The sequence below is a fragment of the Rattus norvegicus genome, chromosome 4 (assembly GCF_036323735.1).
Source record: "Rattus norvegicus strain BN/NHsdMcwi chromosome 4, GRCr8, whole genome shotgun sequence".
NCBI lineage: Eukaryota > Metazoa > Chordata > Mammalia > Rodentia > Muridae > Rattus > Rattus norvegicus.
In genome coordinates, this window is record NC_086022.1 from 34,355,212 (window position 1) to 34,379,766 (window position 24,555).

The following is a 24,555-nucleotide window of genomic DNA, read 5'->3' on the forward strand; positions in this document are numbered from 1 at the left end:
CTTGGCCTGAAATATACTCTCAATTCATTCCTATCTGAATAAACTGAAAAATCAAAAAATAGTAAATAACAGAAATATATAAATACAAATACAGGCTAAATGAATCAGAATCCAAGTTTAAGAATACTTCTGCAATTTCCATTTGAAAGTCATTAAATTATACAGCAAAACACAGAACTCAAATCAGTGTCTTTCAAACACACACACACACACACACACACACACACAAAGCACACCCTAGAACACACTATTTACCATAGGGAAAAGGTAACTATGATGCATTGGCTCGATGGCAGTAGCTTCATGTAGTTGCTAATGGCACGGGGTCTGGCATTAGAAACAGATTGATATTCACCCTCAGGCGGTGTGTGACCTTGACCGGCTGTGAAATGTTAACAATGGTACAATATCGACATGTACTCCCTGCAGGCTGCAATTAAGATTAAGTGAAATAATGAGGGAAACATTTCCCAATTGCTGGAAATTTGGTAACTAACAGCCCAGCATCTTGGAGGAGGAAGATGGGGGGAAAGTGAAACAAAAGGCTTTGAGAAGACAATGGTGATTCATGGGGAAGTCCTTTATAATAAAACTTTAATTAAAAAAAAATACAAAGTGACAATGGAAAGAAAGACGTTAATGTCTCTCTTCAGGATGCAAGAAGGCTTTTTGGAGATTCAGTGGAAAGAAATCTTCCTCTAGTGATTCTGGCGTCTTGACCCTGTCTTTGTGTAGTTGCTGCAAACCAGACAGGTCTAGACATCTAACCATGTCTCTTCTGGCTTCTGGTCATAATTCTGTTTGCTGGGCAGGTAAGAAGTAAGATACCAGCTCCAATCCTTTATCTCCTCTTTGTGTCAAAAATGGGATTGTATTTAGGAACAGAACCTACGGAAGACGCCTTAAGAATTTTAAACATTTGAAGGTTTGCTGTGACATAGGTAGGTTTGTCTGCGAGTTTGAGGCCACCTTGGTCTATGTATTAAGTTCCAGGCCAGTTAGAGGTACATCCTGAGATTCTGTTTCGAATGAAAGAATAAATAATTAAGTAAGTCGAGTTATAGAAGTCGGTTGTTTTATTTTATTTTTCCAATAAAGAGTCCCTTTACATACAGCTTTTATGAGAAATTAACATGGTCATTTATTCTTGTCCAACAGAATCCCCCCGCCCCCGGCCTCCTTCTGAGGATCTCCCTTGGGAATCAAACACAAACAACCCCCTGGATTTTGGTTAGCCTTTAATACAATTCTAATTTGTAAAACAGTAAACAAAGCTGGAGGTACAAAACATGGAAATGCTATCTGTCAGTAGTCTTGAACACATTCAGTAGTCACAGCATGGGGACCGAGGCCACTGACATTTTTATAACACTCCCTGTTTCAGTGGACTCCTAGAGGTTGGTGGCACGGAGGTGAAACCCCTCTGTGCAAAATGCACTCACTTCGTAGAAAAGCAGCTTTCTTCTTTCTCGCTGGATCGGCATAACACAAACAAACAAACAAACAAAACCAAAAATAAAGTTCGTTTTCTTCTAACGCTAAAAGTGCATCAGAATTGTGGGGAATCGGAATTATTGAAATAAAAGGAACTACGTATGTGGTGTCTTACTAGGTCAGTACTGATGGTTAAATACCCTCAGAATTAGTCATTAATCAAAAGGTTATTTTGTTAAAACTTATTGCACTTACATGCCAACAAATTAGAGTTCACAGTACAAAGCTCTCTGGTATAAAGTGCCTACAAGAAGTTTCCTGTCATATATGGTTGCCACAGAACTACCCTGGAGGACAGACCCGTTGTTGATGTACACTGTCGTCACCGATGGCTTCTCGGATAGAATGTTCTGAATTCGGAGAACCTACCCAGGAGATACAAAGGATTAATAAAGAGCCCACACACCCATGCCGCTCGAACTCCAATAATCCCTTGTGTTCCCCAATGACACATGATTAAGAAGGCATGCTGCTGGAAACAGCAGTTACCAATCTCCTTAATACTTAAATTAAAGCACTTTCTCCAACGTTCAAAGAAAGGACCTTTTAAAGCACCTAGTCATGCCATGCCAACACAGGATTTTGTGTGATTACAGCAATTCAACCTTAATAGAAATAGGCTCCCACCACTGTGCCCACTTTGACGCTACTTCAACATGCACAAAGCTCACATCATGTGCTGAGCCGACAATAAACCAGATATTTTTAAGATTGCCAGAATACCACATGAACATGAACAGGACCTGTGTCTTTATAAAAATTACTTTTGACTAGTTTCCACCATAATTTAATACATCAAAAGATTACTTTTCTCAAAGCATTTGAGCAATGTAACATTCTGCCAATTATTGGCTTAAAGCAATTACAAAACTACCTCCCAGGTTTATTGTATTATTGGTTTAAAAGAACTAACAAATCATCCTAGTGACAGTTTATTCCATTATTAGTTCAAAGGACTTGAATAATTAAGGTAGAAAAATTCAAAATATAAGAACCTCTGACGAGGGAGGATGGTTCGGGTCGTACACGAAGAGCTTCTGGCCGTTAGGGTGACAGCCGACCCAGATGTCGCCTGAAGAAGGATCAATAGATAAATTGTCCACCAGCGTGCCCAACTGCAGAACCTTAAGAAGAAATAATGTCAATGTCTAAATGATGCAAGCAACTTGATTAAATAATTTAGAGTTAACCTTTCCTGCTCTTGTATATGTGGGGCCATTACACACACCTCCCTGCATCTGCCCTTCTGACACCAATATCGTTTAAAATAAATTTAATGAACTGGCTTCAAGCCATTTTTCATCTTCCCTGAACGTAAGAAAATTTGGTGTGATCCATATGGTATTCCAGTGATAATCATAACAAACCCCTTTTGCTTTAAAAGATGCACAATGATCAGTTAGCTTAAGGAAGTCCATCAAAGCAAGATGGGAAATTCTTAATCACCCTAAAATATGTTTGTTGGCAGAACACGATAATGGTGGGCAACTCAATTTCTACCTTCATTTATTACTGAAAAAAAACTGAATGTTCATAAATCTTTGCTTGAAGATTCACCTATTTCTTTTCAACTGTGAAAGTCTTATTGGAATCATTAGATGCAATCAATAAATCATGGAACAGTCCCAAATCTGTTGTCAATATCACTCAATCGATTGCAGGCTGCAGTCATTGACCATTCTAGTGGCAGCTACCAACTTTGTCTTGTTGGAAGGATGACACCTAAGAATGTAGGCTGGCTGCCCTGTCTGACCCCTATTGTGATTATAGGGTGATATTTTTATAGTGAGCTTCACTACAAGACTGCAAAGAACATTTAATTAACATCTACACAGAAAAACTAAATATTTACCTTTAGTTGAGTTAAATTCATATTAGGCTGTTTTTCCAAAACATGGATTTCATGAGCCAATATGTCAGCAACGTAAACATACCTGTTCAGAAAAGACACTAGTTAGTACTTCCTGCCGTCAAAGACGTCTTTTTTTTTTTTTTTTTTTTTGGTTCTTTTTTTCGGAGCTGGGGACCGAACCCAGGGCCTTGCGCTTCCTAGGCAAGCGCTTTACCACTGAGCTAAATCCCCGGCCCCCAAAGACGTCTTAACACAGCAGAAAAGAGAAGGTCCTGAACCCTGCTTGGGAGTTCAACGGGATGCCCTGCAGGAATGCTTGATAAAGGTCAACTTTTATCAAATAATAATAATAATAATAATAATAATAATAATAATAATAATAATAAATAATAATAAATAATAATAAGCTTTCAAAATCAGCTTAGTGTTACTATAACAATCATGGGGTTATTAAATTAGTTGTCAAAGGGTTTGTAAAAATTCAATTGAATATAAATTTCACAATATTTGCCACTGAAATAAAGAGTTTGTTTTTTTAAAGAAAATACTTTGCACCATATAATTTAATATTTCTCTCATGTATGTGTAGAATTGTATGCTATGGAATACTTTATTATTTCTTAATATGTGCTAGAGTATAATCAAATATTAATACATAGAGTCTTAACGATAAGTATTAATCCAGAGTCGCATGTCTATACTTGAGGGGCAGTGAGTGGCGCTAACTCATGGAATTGGGACTCAATCGTCCATGGCGACTGTGTCACTGAGCAGTCTCTCTGGATTAGGCAACAATACCAGATTGTGTAAACTACACACAGGGAAGGGACATAACTTTGGTCTGCAAACATTTCCAATGCATTGACCAGTTCAATGATCTGAGCTCATGTACACCTGAGTCAACAGCACCGTGAAAAACAGTTCCGTTCTAGAGACTGACGAAATGTCAGGGTGCTGACAGACCGTTGAAGGGGAGACACTTACACAAAATCCACTGAGACAGGGCAAAGGGGTGTGAGCTACAGATGGGCATCAGCCATGTGAAGAGCTAACTGTCTCATGGGAAGTAAGTGTGGAAACAGAAACAAGAGTGGGGAGCTACCCCATGACAGGAAGTCCAGACCTTTCTTCCCTTGGTCTGACAGGGAGCTGGACTCTAATACTCAGAATAAAGAATGGCTTGACATGAAAGGCTGGCTGAGTCCAACAGTGACTGGGTATGTTCCTTCTTGCTGGCGCTGTGGTGGATGCTTGCAGCCAGAGGTGAGCAAGGCATGGCCAGCCATACAAGGACCACAAGCGGCCAAGAGTACAAAGACAGAGGTAGGTTGAAAGCAGCTAGAAGTGGAGAAAATAGAGATTTAACTGGATAGGGCAGACTGGACCAATTGGAGATGGTTTGAATGATCTATATTTGTTTTCTATACTAAAAGGGTGAAAACAGATTGCATCACAAAACAAGAACACTTGATTTATCAAAGAATGTCAAGTTCACAACCCATTACATTGTGGTAGCTTAACTTGTTCAATGCAGTAAGGCATAAAAAAAAACCAAAACAAAACACCAAAACCCTTAAGAATCAAAAACCCTTTCTTCTAAGTTGTGATTGTGCACATAAAAGTAAGGAGAGAACTTTTGGTAAACAATTGGGCAACATATATTTAGGCTAATACAAAAAAATGCACATGAGGTCTACTCATAGGACCTCATTCTACAGAACTTTTATACAAGTATTTAAATAAGTGGGATTCGCAGTGAAGTCACTGGTATCTTTCCTGTGTAAGTCCAAAATGCTCAAGTGTAACTATTATGCTTGAAAGATGTCTTAGAGAATGTTTACTTTACAATAGTAACTGGATGTATTGTGGTGGTGAGTGAGAAGCATGAAATGGTTTGGGTACAGAAAATAAATAAGCGAATTCATAGCCATTCACAGGGAAATCGTTAAGGCAGTTTAGAATCACCCTGATGATGGAATAACAGCCAACAGAATGGCATTAATCCATAATTTTAAATTCTGTTTTGAAGGAGGAAGTTTAAAAGCTGGAATATTTCCTTTTTGTCGTGTATTTGAAACGTCAAAGCATTCTATTATAGTGTTATTTAATATGAAAACCATATTGTTATACATAAAATTAAAAGTGGTGTAGTGAAGCGAAGGGATTTGGCTTTTGGAACAATTTATTTAAAAGGGGGAGCGATCACGTGAAGAGCCGTATACTTTTTATCAGGTGAAATGTTGATCCCGTTGGCTGAGTCGAATCCTTCTGCCACCAGCTTAACTTCTTCTGGACTGTAGTAAACAACATTTGCCCAACGTAGGTTCAAGTATGTTTCCAAATACTTCAAGAAAGGGTCGGAGAAGTAGTGGTCATTGGTGGCGTAGAAGTGGGAGGGCCCAACAGCTATGACATCATTCACACTGCAAGAGACAAATACCATGGGAGAAGAAACCCAAGCCTTAAAATCTCCACACGGAAGATTAGATGTATGTTCTCAAGCTTTGCACAGCACGTATTTTAAATTTTGGGAAGTTTCCCTTCCTCCGCCCCAAGAGAAGGGAAGCTATAATGAGAATTACAGGATGATCCAAAACCAGAGGCAATGCATTATGGCAGCAACTGTAAGAGACCAGTTACACACAGTACCAGGTAACTAGAGGGCAGGGTCTTTGGCAGTCATGGGAGGCTCCCTTATGTTAGGAAGAGATCTAGCCAGGTGCAGTGACTCACATGTAATCCCAGAACATGTGAATTAGAGGACAGAGGAACTTCAGGTCAAGCTCAACCAGGGCTACACAATGAGGCCTTGTCTCAATAAATAAATAAATAAAAGTATATATTTTAAAACATTTCGTTTATTGTTATTGTTATTACTGTTATTGTTATGATGATGATGATGATGATGACGACGACAACGACGACGACGGCAACTCATGGCCTCCTATTGGGTAGGCTGGCTCTCCTGGCCCCTTTACCATCCAAGTCCTGGTGTTACCTGGGTGTACCATCATGCCCAGCTAAAAATGTTTTCTGACACACGCTTTAACAGCTACCTATAAAGGAGGGAGCTGTTGGCCTGGGCTGACTGTCATTAGGCTGTCAGTCACTTATAGCCCTACCTCGTTTATTCTGCCGCAGGACTTTCCTGAGGCCCGTTGCTTAGTCATTAGTCAAACGAAGGTTGACTGTTCAATTTCTACTTTCCTCACAAAGCTGCCATGCCGGGAATGAACAAGCATTCAATAAACACGTGCGGAGAGACAGATGATGAAATGGTCAGGGACCAGCGCTTCAAGCGAGAGACTGGTATGCTAAAAACAATTACAGTTCCCAACCAGTTAGGCAAAGGTGTGTTATTAAATTGAAATTCCAATTATCTTATGCAAAAATTTCTGAAAGAGCTGCTTTCTTCTCTGTCAAATGCAAAATTCGGAGCTACAAGGGAGGATTTTCCTTTTTCTTTTTTCTTTTTCTGAAAAGGCTCCACAATTTAGACACTGCCTGACCGGCATTCATGCTCCTACTTATTGTGAAGTGCATTTGGGGGAAGAAGGATTGGACATTACACGATTATCACCTAGATAGGAAAGTAAAGATTAAAAAATATCTATCAAGTTCAAGCTTAAAGCAGGAGTGGAGTGCAAGCTGGGCTGGGAGGAACCCATGAGTCTCCTGTAGTTATCTACTCACTATTCGTGTCGTTTTTCTAGTACTGGTCCCCCTTGCAACTTGGATGCTCAATTCTGCAGGGATATTGACCCCCAGCTATCATGAGTGTGCTTTGTATAAAGCATGTAGGCCTCCCAGAAGACAAGCTGCTCCTCCGGGGAAGGCCAGTATTTGACTGCTAAGTTATCTGAGATGAGGGTGACAGCCATAAAAAATGGTAGGGTTCATCAAACCAGGCCTGAGGAGTGTTACCCTGAAGTCTGGTGTTTCATCATTTCTCAAGAAAGTTTGCTCAGATCACTAATCATTATGAAGATTGGCATCATTCTGATCTACATGGAAATTACACACACACACACACACACACACGAGAGAAAGAGAGAGAGAGATAGGGAGACAGAGAGATAGAGAGACAGAGAGAGACGTTGAGTGTCCTTTATCAAAAATCCTTGGGAGACTAGAAGTGTTTTTGATATTTTGATATTTGTAAAAATATAATGAGATCTCTCTTATAAATTAGTCTCAAATCTAAGCATAAGAGTCATTAACAAATCACATAGATCTTGATTCTTACAAAATTAGTACTGCAAGTCTGCCATAGTGTGCAACCATGCACTGGTTCACAGTCAGCCTATTAGAGGCTATACCCTGAAGTAAAAGTACATTTCCTCCTCCAACTGCTAACAGGTTTTCAGCAAGGTGTAGGGTCTCTTGAATTCCCTCCTATCCAGGCTGGAATGCTGACTCATTTGATATTGTGCCTGTCTTGCACAAGGAGCCACACAATGTTTTATTTAAAACATTTAAAAAAGAAAGAAAATGTCATGTGGCATCATGGCTTAAAATTACTCAAATTACTGGGCATTCTAGACTTTGGGTTTGCAGTTTGGAAACGCTTACACACACACACACACACACACACACACACACACACACACACACACACACCTACATATATGCACATAGAAATGCCAGAGATAGCCAGGCAAGTTAAGTACCTTGGAAGGAGCTCATGTTTAATTGTTTTCAGGTGCAGCAGAGAATTTTCTTCTTCTTGAAATTTAAAAATTTCCACTGTATTCTTGAATTCTGGGTGGTTCACAACAAAGAGATAAACTGTATCATCTAAAGGATGAAAAGAACAGAGCTACTTTATAAGACATAGACACAGGACCAGTGGGTAGGCACTGGCATTTCAGTAGCATTGGCATGGGAAGGTTGAAGGTCCAAGTTCTTCAAAGCCCTAACAGTTCGTTCCTATTGCCAGTCCTTCCCATTGCCACTGACCTGGGGTTAGTACTGATCACTGGTCCCCTGACCTTCAAGATGAAGTGGTCCACACTCTATATAAAGAATTCATGTCAAACACATTCACAGACTCATTTGGAGATGGCCCTTTTTAACCTGGTGATCACAGCAATATGAAAACGTCTGGAAATTTAAGCATCCTTTTGGTTGTTAACTGTTAGATATTTCAACATTCAGCTTCGGAGACACGTGAACAAGCTGTTAGTAGAAAGAACACAGGCTTCTTTCATAAGGTTATCGTCTCCTTTCAGGGTGTATGTGTGTGTGGGGGGGGCTATTTCCTTTTTTCATCTTGGCCGCTCATCAGCTCTTACCATCATCTATGAAAGTGCTAATGCCATGTGGGTTGAATGAAGCCAAATCAAAGCCCCAGCTGACTCTTAACTCCAGTGCTCTTGGTTTCTCCTCTTTGAGATCCATCATCAGTATCCCTCCAGGTTTGTCTGGTGCAAAGCTGTGAAGTCCTGGAAACTTGAGGCCCTTGGGAAACAATGGGAGGAAGCAGTTAAATGCAAAGGCTTAAGGACCTTCCTCAATTAGGTGTCTACTCTACATGAATTATAAGTAGCAACTTTAGTTAAAGTTCATGGCATGGAGCCACCAATACAAAGAAAAGTGGTGGGACAGAAAGCCAGGAACACCAAAGGAAACAGAACAAGAGAAGAAAGGACGATTGGAAGCTGGAAATTTAACAACAGATAATTTTGTAGAACTCTGACAGATGAAGCTCTTCATTCCCTTGAAGGGCTACCAAAGGGATGGTAGTCTGGAAGATTCCAGGTACAGCAGGAGGTCCAGAGAGTAGAGACTCTCCCATTCATGCCTGAACTCTGCGAGAGGCTGAAAGGCTTGAGATCTGGTCAGCAAAACCTGTTGGTGTTATCCTGAAAGGATATATATCCCTTATATGGATATGGGTAGATCACTCCAACCCTCCATGGCTACCTTCATTGACATTGAGGTCCGGGAAAATGGCTCTGTTGCTTCTGCCTTTACTTTTTGATATCAGTGTTCCCTCTGCACCCAGACTGTGACGGATTATGACACACCTTTAACCAAAATGTTAATGCTCCCCAACTTGGTCTGATTACAAGGGAAGACTTAGGGTCGCCTGAAGGCCCTGTGTGATATGCCTTTCTCACCCTCCCTACCTCCCATACCCATCTCTTCACACCCCATATCTCTCTCCCAAACCCACAATGTCTTAGGCTTTCAGGCTCTATGACATTCAGCATAAGCAAACATGGTCACACGCCAGGGTTTACTCTCAGAGCCACCTGTGCAGAAATGCTTCCCTCCAAAGAAGCAGGGCTCCATCCCTCAGTTTATTTACATCTATTCCAGAGGCCACCTTCCCAGTGAGGCCCCCTCCAAGCAGTACCTGGCTTATTCTAGCCCCTCTTCCTAGCTTACCATTCTCTATCACCCAGTGCCATTGGCATGCACACATATTAAGGCCTACATGAGCAAATATGCTGTGGGTAGCACGCAGAGGAGGCTACCACCATCTTCCGTCCAGCTAGTTTACACAAGCCACGGGGCTTGTGCATCATACTTGCTGTCTGAAAGCCTCTTCTCAGTGGATAGACAAGACTTCCACTCTCATCCACCTGAATTCTGGGCAATGTCCCTATCCAGAGAGATCTCAGCTCCCTCTCCGAATGACGGCATGATGCCACACATACTGGAATCATTGTGCCCCACTGCCCTGTCTCTCTATCACTATCAGACACATTGACCAAACTGGTAGGAACTCATGTGAGGGACATTTTCTATTTCCCACTAAGTCTCAGGGCCTGGAATATGGCAAATAGCCCATCCTTTCTCTCATCTATCCATAGTGTCTCCTTAACCCCATGTTGGATCATTACTTTCATACTGGTCTCTCAGGGGACACTATTTCGTTCTTTTGATGTTTCATATCATTCTGGTACCCATTCTGGTACCAGTGTCTCCCCTCTAGCATAACTCCTTAACCACCAGTAGAGTAGCTCTGTCTGAGTGGAGCACAGTTAATCACTTTGTCTTTTGTATGGTCCCTGATATTTTATATGTTCATGTTGAACCCAAATCTTCTTTTATTAATAACAGTCTATTAGCTGACTCTCTAGTTTGTTTAAAAAATAGTATATGAAAATAATGAGGCCCAAATTATATGAAAATAATGACCACTTGTCTTTTGACTTTTCCTCACATTGCCTTTTCTTATTGTATTAGGTTATTAGGAACTCCAATGGGTTGGTAACATTTTGGGGGGGTACAGAGCCTTTCCCTCCTCTTAAACATTAAAGGGAACATAGCTCATATTTTGCCATTAAGAATGGTGTTTGCCAACAATGGGTTATGCTCTAAGATCAAGAATCGACAAATGGGATCTCATAAAACTGCAAAGCTTCTGTAAGGCAAAGGACACTGTGGTTAGGACAAAATGGCAACCAACAGATTGGGAAAAGATCTTTACCAATCCTACAACAGATAGAGGCCTTATATCCAAAATATACAAAGAACTCAAGAAGTTAGACCGCACGGAGACAAATAACCCTATTAAAAATGGGGTTCAGAGCTAAACAAAGAATTCACAGCTGAGGAATGCCGAATGGCTGAGAAACACCTAAAGAAATGTTCAACATCTTTAGTTATAAGGGAAATGCAAATCAAAACAACCTTGAGATTTCACCTCACGCCAGTGAGAATGGCTAAGATCAAAAACTCAGGTGACGGTTGGGGATTTGGCTCAGTGGCAGAGCGCTTGCCTAGGAAGCGCAAGGCCCTGGGTTCGGTCCCCAGCTCCGGGAAAAAAAAAAAAAAAAAACTCAGGTGACAGCAGATGCTGGCGAGGAGCGAGGATGCGGAGAAAGAGGAACACTCCTCCATTGTTGGTGGGATTGCAGACTGGTAAAACCATTCTGGAAAACAGTCTGGAGGTTCCTCAGAAAATTGGACATTGAACTACCCGAGGATCCAGCTATACCTCTCTTGGGCATATACCCAAAAGATGCCCCAATATATAAAAAAGACACGTGCTCCACTATGTTCACAGCAGCCTTATTTATAATAGCCAGAAGCTGGAAAGAACCCAGATGCCCTTCAACAGAGGAATGGATACAGAAAATGTGGTACATCTACACAATGGAATATTACTCAGCTATCAAAAACAATGACTTTATGAAATTCATAGGCAAATGGTTGGAACTGGAAAATATCATCCTGAGTGAGGTAACCCAATCACAGAAAAACACACATGGTATGCACTCATTGATAAGTGGCTATTAGCCCAAATGCTTGAATTACCCTAGATCCCTAGAACAAACGAAACTCAAGACGGATGATCAAAATGTGAATGTTTCACTCCTTCTTTAAAAGGGAAACAAGAATACCCTTGGCAGGGAAGAGAGAGGCAAAGATTAAAACAGACACAGAAGGAACACCCATTCAGAGCCTGCCCCACATGTGGCCCATACATATACAGCCATCCAATTAGACAAGATGGATGAAGCAAAGAAGTGCAGGCAGACAGGAGTCAGATGTAGATCGCTCCTGAGAGACACAGCCAGAATACAGCAAATACAGCGGCGAATGCCAGCAGCAAACCACTGAACTGAGAACGGGACCCCCGTTGAAGGAATCAGAGAAAGAATTGGAAGAGCTTGAAGGGGCTCGAGACCCCATATGTACAACAATGCCAAGCAACCAGAGCTTCCAGGGACTAAGCCACTACCCAAAGACTATACATGGACTGACCCTGGACTCTGACCTCATAGGTAGCAATGAATATCCTAGTAAGAGCACCAGTGGAAGGGGAAGCCCTGGGTCCTGCTAAGACTGAACCTCCAGTGAATGTGATTGTTGGGGGGAGGGCGGCAATGGGGGGAGGGTGGAGAGGGAACACCCATAAAGAAGGGGAGGGGTTAGGGGGATGTTTGCCCAGAAACCAGGAAAGGGAATAACACTCGAAATGTAAATAAGAAATAGTCAAGTTAATAAAAAATAAAAATAAAAATAAAAAATAAAAAAAAGAATGGTGTTTGCTGTTGTTTTCTGGGACTTCTTCTCATTTCTAGTTTGCTTGGAACTTTTAAGCAGGTGTAGTATTGAGTCGTATCAACAGCTTCCTGTAGGATTTGCAGAGATGATCTGGATTGTCTTGCTAACTATAAAATGCAGAACAATCATTCTCTTCTTAAGAAAAACCTTAAGGGCAATAAAAAAGCTTTATGCAAATCTACAACTATATTCAGTTGACTATATTTTGTGTGAATTTAAAGGGTGAAATAAAAACACAAAGAATTTTATGCACAAATATGGACAGAAAAATTCTTAATTTGTAAGGACGATCTACAACTGCCTATTTTCATGGTGGCTGGACCAATAGGCAGGGTAAACTGCAGCCCTGTCAGCACTTCCTGACAGCTCTATGTCAGCAGTGAATAATCTCCTTTCTTGACTTAGGTCTCAACAGTAGTGTGACTCCATCGTCAGTCAGCTAGAGGGGGATCACTGTTCATAACTGTAGTAACACCTTCAATTATTTTCATATTTCTCTGCTTTAAACATCTGTTTATTTTTAATTGCATCAAAACACAAATACCAAACCCTACCACTGTGATCATTTTAAGAAGACACTCCAGTAACGCAACATAGATTCACCTTTCTCTGTTCTAGTCTACTTTGTGTCATTTTTTTTTTTTTTGGTTCTTTTTTTCGGAGCTGGGGACCGAACCCAGGGCCTTGCGCTTCCTAGGCAAGCACTCTACCACTGAGCTAAATCCCCAACCCCTACTTTATGTCATCTTGTTGGTCACCAAGCACGTCAGCTTTGTGATGCCTCTTAAACCTACTTTTTGGGAGTAGGATGGTTTAGGAGAGTTCCCGTGTTAGAAATCAAAGCAAGTCATCCCCCCACCCACTCCCCGAGATGTAAGAACTATGTATATAGGTTTATATGCTGTGGAGTGTTAGGAGACTATGCTGGAGGAAATGAAAACCAGCAAAAGGCAAATAACCAATGGCTGATAACAGAAGATGAAAAGTTGACATGGATCAGTCATAAGCCTATTAGCTTAAATGTCTGGGGATTTCAGTGTTTCGGATGGCTGTCTAACTCCTTGGTCAAAGTCATTTCTTTGGAAGTAAAAATCTTGAAATAGTTAAGTTCTAAATTTCCAAGAGCACGTCCTTGCAAAAACAAACAAATATCGCCACCAAAACCCACAACGTCATTTTCTTCTTCTTTATTCAGGATCATATCATCTCTAGTGATGAGTAATTCTGACCGGAAATCCTGAGTTCTTTCCTATGGACGCATGCTTCACAATAAACCTAGAGTTCTACTGTGTGTGCCCTAATTCATTCTTCATAGGCAATTTAAAACCACCTATTTTGGGAGTTAAATATAAGTGTTAATTCTCCCCTGAAGGCCACAGCATTCCTTTTGGCACCAGTAGTCCATTCAGCTACTCCTAGTCCTTTGTATAAGAACCATCGGGAACTTGCAGAGTGCTCCAACGCTTAGTATCTACCATATCCAGTGCTTTGGCCTTTCTTATAAGTCCAGTAATTATTTTATTACCGTTGTGTGTCTCTCCTAATATATCTCCAGGTTTCTCCATCTCTTTCCTGAGCCTCACAAGAATGGCTGCTGGGAAAGAAAACATAACTACAAGCAGGCTGTGGAGTCAGATACTTCTTCCTCAAAAGAAACTGGACAAGGAAGGTAGAAAGGCTCTGACTTCTGCCCAAGCCAGGAAAACATGGCCAGAAGCACCCAATTGCCTTCCATATATACGCTCTGTGTCAGAACCACACAGACAATGAGTCTGAAAGACTTTCTATCAGATACTCAGAAGGCCAATTGTTCATCAGCATATAGGAATTCTTAGAGGCATACGAATAAATGTAGTTGCAAAGTTTTTTCCTTATGATGAACTATTTGGGGAGGTCTAGGGGCCTTGGTTTGGGAAAATTGGAATATGGGAAATAAGTAGCCCATATGAATACAGAATTCAATGTGCCTAAAATGGAACATATAGTGGGATGGATATATGCTGTATTGAAAATAGCATAGTGGTGGCATCTAATATCTACAGTGATGCCTCTCTCTCTCTCTCTCTCTCTCTCTCTCTCTCTCTCTCTGTGTGTGTGTGTGTGTGTGTGTGTGTGTGTGTGTGTAACCACACAGATGGAGGTCAGAGGACGATTTGAGGAAGTAAGTTTTTTTCTTTCTATTATGTGGGTTAGACATTAAACTCACCTCATGTTGCTTGGAAGCATGATGAGCCATCTTTCCAGATCTCCCCACTTTATTTTATTTTTGAGTAAGGTTCTCTCAGTGAACATGGAGTTCTCTGCCCTGTGAACCCCTCCAGTGCTGTGATTATGAGCATCCACTGCTGCGTTCCTTTTGTTTTTGCTTTTACACCTGGGTTCATGGGATGGAAACTCAGGCCCTCATGCTTGCATAGGAAGCACCATACCAACTAAGCCAAGCCTCAGATATCTGCTAAAATAACATGTTGACAAAACCAGTTTGAACTGGAACATTCCAGTGCTATGCAACTGGGAGACAAAAGACAATTGATCAATCAGCGAAGACTGCCACCTCTACACTCAGAAAAGTTTAAGGACATTTCCCTATCCAGACTGACCTGTCTTTTTCTCAGAAGTTACTGGAGAGTTGAGAAATTTAAAACCTGCTTCTATCCTATGGGTTTAAATTAATGGTCCTGTCTGTTGCTGACTACACATAGGACAAGAAAATGGTACTCACCACGCTAAAGAATGCCAGACCATTGGGAAGAATGTCAATGTCCTCAGCGCCAGTTTCTGCAAGTCCAAGGAGTAGATAAATAGCATTACCAAACCGTGCTATTGGCTTAAGAAAGTGTAACTATAGCTTTGTTTACTTTATCTGAGTGTCTATTTCTTTAGGGATGGTTCCAATTTCTTTTCTAAGGCACCCTTGTTTTTAATAAACGTCAGTCTAAACTCTTTCCTACAGTGAACTTCTGACCTTAAATGCTAGATATTTTATGTTTACTCAAATCAAAGTCAAGTTATCACCACATTTCCAAGTATGATACAGAACAAGTTGACATCTGCACACTTCTAGGGTAAACATCCAGATGTCTGGATAGAAGTAATTGACAACAGGGGAATATTACTTCCACAAGGAAAGGCCCACAGTCATTTAACCATGCAAATCTCCCGTCCCCCGCTCTGCTCATTCAATCTGAAGCAAAAAGACATTTTTCTCATTAACAGAGAGAAAACACCTGGGATTACATTGTCTCTCTTTTTCTCTCTCTCGAAAAAAAAAAAGAGAAAGAGAAAAGAAGCAGTGACTATTTGTTCTCATAAGCAAACAAAGCTTCTAAATTAATTAATGCAAAGTACCATGGACCTATGCACCCTATAGCTTCTGACTGCAGTCTCTCAGTCAGGCTACAGTTACTATTGATTGTTATTGACTGTCCGAGGTACCGTCCACACAGCATAGCAAATAATTAGACAGAAGACCTTCCCCACGGCCTCACTGTACACATTTCACAGACAGGTGATAGAGAACCAAACACAAGAAGGATGAAAATGGATTATATTAAGCTAAATCATGACACATTCTTTCAGTTTGCAGGATTCAATCTTCCTCCTTAAGACCACTCCAAAGGTTATGGCCGAGAATATTTCTATGCTGTCAAAATAAAAGCAGCATTTATGCCACCATTTGGTCTTGATTCATAGCTCTGGTCACAGGTGTTCCCTGCTCCCCAGTACCCTTTACTCTGTTTTAGAACCCAAAAGCAAAACATAATTAAGAATACAGGAAAGTTTAGTTTATAACTTTAGTGGCCCTTCTGCCTGGTCCTCAGAAGGAAGGCATCTGCAAAAACACATAAGCATGTTGTAGTGGGGGGGAGGGACCCTAGCTGGGTTCCTAATGGGTCACAGATAGGCTGCAGGGGGTGGGTGAACCTGTTGAAGTTCTATGCACTGAAAAATGGCTTGTGCATATACAGATGGGAACTCTCTGAGACAAGGTCCTCGGTTTATAGCAGCTCATGGAAGGCTCTGTGCTAAACCCCAAATGTCTAAGAATCACCAGACACCTTGGTAGGTTCCACCTCTGGCACTGGACGCTACGTTATTAACATCATCTACGATGTCCATGCTTGAATTAAACAAAAAAAAAGAGACTCACAATATTTAAATAAGTTTAAGAGTTTAGAAGTTAGCTATTATTGGCCGCAGGTGGTCATACTCATGTTTGTTCATACACACACACACACACACACACACACACACACACACACACACACAGAGAGAGAGAGAGAGAGAGAGAGACACTTCTAGTCTGAGCATTTTTTTCTGCATCCATGTAGAAGGAAGTCAACTAATTACCATTTTCCCTCAAAAATCGTTTCAGAAAATATAACTTCAATATGTACACATTCAAACACATTAAAAAAAAGGATAACAATACCATCCCCACTGTTTCTCAAGTGGGAAAAGGATGGGTAACTTGTTTTCTAATTTAGCTTTTCTGCTTTTCCCATTTCCTACAGGCTACTGATATAACTTTGTCAGAGAATCCATGCCTGCTTGAGTGGGCCTGTGCTTAGTCACCAAGCCTTAAACTAAATGCATGTATGAGTAAATGAATTAATGCCTCAGAAGATAAAGAGATGATTTCCCACAAATAACAGTAGTGTATTAATAACCAAGGAGACAACTTGGTCTTTTAAGCCACACTGTAGCCTTTTTCTTTTATTCCTATGGCCCAGTTTTAGTTAGGAAATGGATGTTCGCCTCTTGTACATTGTGGAAGGTTTCCTGGATCTACTTGCCCATGTTTGTGTCTAGAGCTAATAGCACAGCAGGTTTTTACCCTCGCCCATCACCACGTCAATGGTAACTCCAAGTGCAGTCATTTCTGCAGGGAAAGGCTTCCTGCCTCATGACAGTATCATTAGTGATAGCTGCTAGTGCAATTCAATGTTTACAAACTATGAGCTATTTGTAAGCGATTTTCATAATCTCACAGAATTTTAGAACACTGAGGAGCAGAAATATTTTCTCATACATTATCTATAAAGGGGGAGGGGTCTTTAAAAGGTTAAGCAAATTGAAAATCAACCAATCATCCAGCTAATCAATCACTCTTCAACTGGGAATTGGAGACTTTTGGTCTGACCTACAAGTTATTAGCCCATTATTTAGTGGACTTTCCATTAGAAAAATATGGTTTTTCTCTAAAAACACCATACTTGGGCAAATAGCTCAGTGGGAAGAGCTTGTCATACAGCCTAAGTATCTGAGCCTGAGTCCTGGGATCTACAGGACCTACTCTCCAGAGTTGTCCTCTGGCTTCCATAAAGTGACACATCAATATGAATGAATGATACATTACACTTGGTATGTTTAGTCATGGACCATTCCAAATTTGATGTTTTCTCCCCAAATTTTTTGGTTTACTAAAATCATCATCAATTCAAATACCGAGCCTTTCTTTAAAACCTCCTTTAAAAACCTTTCTCTGGGAATTCTATTTAGCACATCTGCTTTTAACCCTTCTTCTTATGTCAGCAATTGTCTGTCTGTGTCAAAGAAGGCCAGATGTTCCTTGGTTTTATACTCCCTTGTTTCTTGTTATTTCAGCAACTGTCTACCATCTGTGTCAGAGAAGCCCAGTGGTTTTATGGTTCCCACACTTTTCTGGTTCCTTCTTAGCAACAGACACCTGGCAACGCAGCTGCCACCGCTTCTTGCTGACACTGATGACCACGTGTATAAGCCCAGGTCAATAGAACATGAGGTTAAAGATAAACTAAGTACTGGACAAGATACAACTTAAAACAAAAATCTATGGACACTCTTCTCCTGCTCTATCCTGCATTGAAATGGCAGCAAATGAGATTGTAATCCTGAACAGAAACAGAAGCGATATGTTGGAGACAGTTTTATTACTTCACTTAACCTTTGCCCCTGAATGACAATGAGAAACAGTCATCTGATCAGCCACATGACCTGCTGCCAGACTATCAGGTACTAGAAAAATCAAAAGAAACCTCTTCTTTAGCTCAGGTTAGTCTGAAATTCTCAAAATAAACAGAGGTGGCCTTGAACTTATGATGTTCCTTCCGCATCTGCCTCTGCCTCCCAAGTTTCAGGGTCACAGACCTATGCTATCCCACCCTGCCTCTTTCTGAATTTTCGATTCACTTCTCTGGTTCATACTTCAATCACTCAGAAAATAAAAGGATTCTACACTGAAAAATAATTTATAAGTTATATGAAACCTTTGGGTTTTAGATTCTTATGTGTCATAAAAAGAAAAAAGGAAATGTAAATCTGTTCCTTATGGTTTGGAACTTGCCAGTGTCCTTTCTACATGGGTAGATTGCAGCACAGATGGTAAAAAGCTCGAGATCTGAAACTAACTCAGGAGAAAGTAATAGAGTGAGGGGCGGAGGAGAGCGGGGAGAAAGGGAAGGAGGAGGAGGAGGGAGGAAGGTAGCATTGGAGAAGAGCAACTGAGAAATTGAAAACTTTGTATTAGGCTATAACTCTGGAAAATAAAATTGTTTGGAATCTCAAGCTAAGCTTAACCTACCCAGTTCTTGGCACTATGCATTTTATTACATATTTGCTGGTATTGTACTCAATTGTCAGTATGTAAAAGTTTGCCCATAAAATAGACAAGGAAGAGCTTTAAAATGCAGGAAGTAGTAAACTATCTTTCTTCACCACAGAAGATGCATCTTGTATGCTCTGGAGTAAATGCCTATTACTGATTAAGCCAGAAAGGCATTATAATATGATATATGATAGATACACATCTAAAATACTTAAAAAGTTACCAAGACTTCATTTCCAGTGATAATAAAAGTAATACTGCTATGTGTGTGTGTGTGTGTGTGCATGTGTGTGTGTGTGCATGTGTGTGTGTGGGAGAGAGAGACAGAGAGAGACAGACAGAGACAGAGACAGAGACAGAGACAGAGGGAGAGGGAGAGAGTATGTTTGTGTATGTGCGTGTGTGGGGAGAGGCAGAGCAGGAAGTCTCCACTCTTGCACAGATTAATGTCAAGTGCACAACTACTAAAGTTTCCCCCAAATAGTTCATCCTTACCGTTGTGCCTATCATAAAAATGTGATTTCGTGTACATGGGGATGTTGGTCCACCTCACACTTATTCCTTGTAATCAAAGACCATTGGATAGTCAACTGCTGTCAATATTAATATTCACAAGTTTTATTAACCATTACAGATCGTGAACATGGCACTCAACAAATGTTCATATGCTGTGTTCCAACCACAGGGCAAAAGCAAACTAGAATGGGAAGAAGCACAATTGTAATTAGATCTAAAAACGTATCCCAAATGTGCCTCTAATCACTCATCTTCTCCGCTCTGTTGGCTACTGAAGAGCCTCAGAGGCATTAAACAATTCAGGAGAGTGGGCATAGGTGACATATTTCCTCCTTCTTCCCAATTCCAGACAGCAGCTCACACACATCACCACATAAAGGTCAGAAACACAACAGACGCCTGTTCAGAATACAAATGCTACAGGGCTTGTTTTCCTCAGAGGCACACTCTGACCCAGTGAGCTGTAACAGAAACACGTGGCGGTTTGTCCAGTAATGTGTCTGATTGTGCCCTATTGTTTTCTGTGAAACTGAAACTCAAAGAAGGTGGTCTTCACTGAGCTAAGGGCTGTTTGATAATGTGACAATTATTAACTCAATAGCAAAAGTAGCCAAAGAGTTCAGTCTCCCACTTTTGTCTAACACCCTTCATAGAAGTCTCTGGGTGCTGGCAAGACCAGTTCTGAGGCTCTTTCTCATTTTCCTGCCAGGAGGCAGCATAAAATAAGTTTGCTGGATTATTTGTGACTCCACAAAACCTTCCCTTCTAGAATGGGCTTTGTTAAAAATAAAACAGAAATACAGTCAGCCTGGCTTTGGTGCCTGAGTCTGGGGGCTCCTCTTAAATGTCTGGAGGGCAGTAACAAGGAGAAGTACCGTGAAATAGGGAGAAGGAGCTAGGACTAGGAAATACTAAAACAGCAATGAAGAAGAGGGGACCGAACTCTCGAGAAATTCATAAAGAATAAGGGACCAGCAGAGAAACTCTTTGGTAAGCTAGACAACTTGATTTTGCTGAAGTGAACTTTTGCTGTTTGGACTTACATGGTTTGGACAGGTGGCATTATCAGTCTTGTCAACATGATGGTAATTCATTAGTGATTACCAAAAATTGAAACATTTCCTAAAGACAACAGTTTCTTTCTCTGTTAAGGATCTATTCACAGACATACAAATGCAAGGGCAACGAGGACCACTGGTTTGTCTAAGGGATCCATCAGCAAAGTGAAGAGAATACCCAAAGAACAGGAGAACCCGTGCATCAGTCATTCATCTGACAAGGGGTTAATATACAAAATGCATAAAGAACTCGGAAAATCCAATGGCAAAACCGTACCAAACACCAACACAAAAAAACCAACTGAAAAGTGGGCAAATGTCTCAGACAGACATTTATTTATTGAAAGAAGACTTACAAAGAGCCAACAAAAAAGTAGAAGTGCAAGGCAAAACTACAGTAAGATATATCTCACCCCTGTTACAATGCCTCTGATTAAAAGGACTAAAAGCCAACAAATGTTGGGATGTTGGTGAAGATGCAGAAAATGGGGAAATCTTACCTGTTGCTGCTGCTCCTGCTTCTCTCTCTCTCTCTCTCTTTCTCTCTTTCTCCCTCTCTCTCTCTCTCTCTCTTTCTCTCTTTCTCCCTCTCTTTCTTTCTCTCTCTCTCCTTCCCTCCCCCTCCCCTCCCCCACTCTGTGTGTGTGTGTGTGTGTGTGTGTGTGTGTCGAGTGTAAATAATATAGCCACTGTGGATAAAAGGTTCATAAAACTGAAACAAACTACCTGTGATCTAGCAATCCCTCTACTGAGTAGAATTCCAAGAAAATAAAGTTATTAAATGAAGACATACCTGCATGGGTTTGCTTATTTTGGGATAATTTACAGCAAATAAGATGTAGAATCAATCAAGATGTCCATCCATGGATGGCTAGACATAAAAAATTGGTAGTCTCCATAGTTATATTAGAATATTGTTCTGCTAGAAAAGTGTGAAATCTTATCAGCTGTGGGGTCAGATACTTATAATCACAGCAGTCAAGATTAAGGTAGAAAGACCATGAATTTGAGGCCAGGTTGAGGTAAAAACAAACAAGCAAACAAACATGAACTATAAGACCAACTGGGGTTATACCGTGAGAATGTCTCCAAAACCAAAAACCCCAGAAAACCAAAAAAAACTTCTATACTACGAAAACAAACATGCAAAGGACAATATCCTCTCATTTGTAGTAACGTGGCTAGAACTGAACAGTATCATATGGTCAGACCAACCAGGCTCAAAAGGATATATCTGTTCTTAGTCAGTTGGTGGTAGTAACCTGTTCTTATTCAGTCGTGGAAGCTTAAAAAAAAGTTTGTCACACAGAAATAAAGACTTTAACAGAGGTTACTAGATGTTAGGAAGACCAAGGACAGAGAATAACAGGTTGAATAATTCATACCAAAAACTGGTTGGAAGTCATTCTGGTGTTATATAGCACAGAGGATTAAGTTCAGTCTATACTCACTAGGCAGGCCCTTTAAAATAACATAAAGGGCAAAATTTGAAGATGTAATCATGATAGTATGAGGAGGAGATGGAAATCTGATTCATTTGACTTAATCATTACAGACTACATATATGTATAAATTATAATATTGCATCCAAAAGAAACATAAACATTTACCATCAAAAAATTAAGAAAGAAATATAGTCTGAAATCTATATGTTTGATATAATTGGCAAACAGAGATTTGTTTTATGGTTGTTATATACTCTGACCAAGCAGAAGAAAGTCAGTTATATTACTTTAAGTTTGTGTTTCATAACTAATCTTCATTACTTACATATGGCATGTTAAAAATTAATGTGTTTTTAAAAATAAACTATAGGTAGTCAGCTTTAGCCAAGTATTTAAAAAACTAAGTATTTAGCAAAAGTATTTCACTGCACTTTATTCTGTTAAAAGTATTAATCAGTTTCATGTAAATATTTAAGAATGTAGGATAACTTTGTACACTGAGATAACAATATCTTTGACATAAAAATAGGGGGTTGGGGATTTGGCTCAGTGGTAAAGCGCTTGCCTAGGAAGCGCAAGGTTCTGGGTTCGGTCCCCAGCCCCGAAAAAAAAAAAAGAATAAAAATAGTGCAATTGAAATCTTGTGCAAAATTCCCTTTTAGGATAGGTTGGAAGGTTGACCAGTTATCCATTTTCTCAATTTGTTCTTTAGATCAATATTTGTTTTATTTGTTCCTCCTTCCTATTTCCATCTCTTTTCCTTTGTTCTTTTGTCTTCTCTCCCTTTTCTTAATTTTTCTCCTTTATCCTCAAACAAACAAACAAATAAACAAAAATCCCTCTTAGAGTAAAAGAAAAAAAAGAAGCCCCTTATGGCAGCACTCACATGGTGTTTCACTCTGTTTTACTTCTACCATTATTTATTTTGAAATATTTGGAGCAATATTTATGTTGGGATATTTAGAGCAATCTGATGAAAGCTATGAAAACATAGTAGCCCTTTCCTATATCCTGAAAACCCAGGGTGCCAGTCTACATCAGATATTCCTTCAGTTTTAAAATATTAGGCATCCCAATCATAATAAACACCCCAGGCCCTTTTTTTGTTTCTGAGGTAGTCTGTGAAACTCCTTTGCTAAATTAATATGATCAAGATGAGATTCCTTTGGGAAATACTCTGTAATCTGGACAGGAAATTATAAGGTAGGGGATTATAATTAGCAACCCAATGGGTAAACAAATGTGGCACATTCTACAACAGACTACACAAAATGCTAGCACATACTTGTAATAGTAGTATTTTTTGAGTCAGAAGCAGAATGATTGCTAGGAGTCAAGGTCAGCCTGAATTACATAGTGAGTTCCAGCTTAGTCTACACATACAGAATAAGTCATCTATAATAATTAAATAGACTTTTTCCTTGTATTTATTTTTCTCTCATGTATCACATCCCAACTGCAGTTTTCCGTCCTCCCACCACCACCACTCATTACTGCATTTTACACTTCAGATGGTTAAAACGATAAACTCTGCATTTATACGCATAATTCTTAAAAATTTCCAACTGCATTTTACCTTCTTCCCTCTCCCCACTCATTACTGCATTTTACACTTCAGATGGTTAAAACGATAAACTCTGCATTTTATACACATAATTTTTTTGAAATTTAAAGAAATAAAAAAGCCCTTACAGTATGTCAAATGTACATTAAAAAGGGACTTAGTCAATAAATCATTAAAAATAAAAAACATTAAAAATAACAAACAATATAGTGAGTTCCAGGCTAGTCAGGGCTACATAGTGAAACTCTGTCTCAAACAACAAATAAACAAAACAACATCAACAAAAGAAACCCTGAGGTAGGGCTCAGGTGATAGCTCACTGGATAAGTGCTTGCTTTGCAAATATAAAGACCTGCATTTGATCCTGGCTAGGCAAATGAAAGATGGTCTCTCAAAACAAAATGGAGAAAATCAAAGTGGATGGCACCAAAGAAACATTAGCTAAGGTTGTCCTATAGCCCCCACACCTATACACACGAATGATCCCCCAACATGCCCCTGCACACACATGCAGCTTTGAATATGTGTTCCTGTGAATGTGTACACACACACACTCACACACACACACACACACACACACACACACACACACACACACACAGAGGCAATGTGTACACACCTAAGAGATAGATATACATGTGTCAATACATAGAACTGCTCACATCTTTCAGGAATAAAGAGAATAAACCTGGACGAGCAATGGCTCATTCAAATGCCATTTGTGACAACAGTCATGCATGGATTTGCCTGAGTATTTACTAAGTCTACCAAGGGAAAGGGAACCGTTTTATTCCTAGAATTATTTCTGTGAAAGAACGGAGTTTGGTGAAGACTGTATTATTTGCCACTTTAGATTGCATTGAACATAAAATGTTCATATGAACTTTCCATAGACAACAGTGTTAAAAAAGGAAGGTAATTATCTGGATATAAGTGGCCAAAGCAGAGCATTAAGTGAGATTGGAAATATTCAAAATGTATTTAACAGTAGCACTGGCTATAGCAGGTCACTTTCT

At 40.0% G+C, this 24,555-nt stretch overlaps 1 protein-coding gene across 1 annotated transcript in view; it reads right to left on the reverse strand.

The window, feature by feature from the left end:
• Positions 1-1,058: 1,058 nt before the first annotated feature.
• Positions 1,059-24,555, reverse strand: part of Pon2 (paraoxonase 2) — a 35,415-nt gene continuing 11,918 nt past the window's right edge. The window contains exons 3-9 of the mRNA NM_001013082.1: positions 15,093-15,148; positions 8,641-8,806; positions 8,017-8,143; positions 5,569-5,769; positions 3,347-3,428; positions 2,490-2,618; positions 1,059-1,859 (exon numbers count right to left, since the gene is read on the reverse strand). Of these exons, the coding sequence (NP_001013100.1) occupies positions 1,701-1,859; positions 2,490-2,618; positions 3,347-3,428; positions 5,569-5,769; positions 8,017-8,143; positions 8,641-8,806; positions 15,093-15,148 (920 nt within the window). The 3' untranslated portion in view covers positions 1,059-1,700. The remainder of the gene's footprint in view (positions 1,860-2,489; positions 2,619-3,346; positions 3,429-5,568; positions 5,770-8,016; positions 8,144-8,640; positions 8,807-15,092; positions 15,149-24,555) is intronic.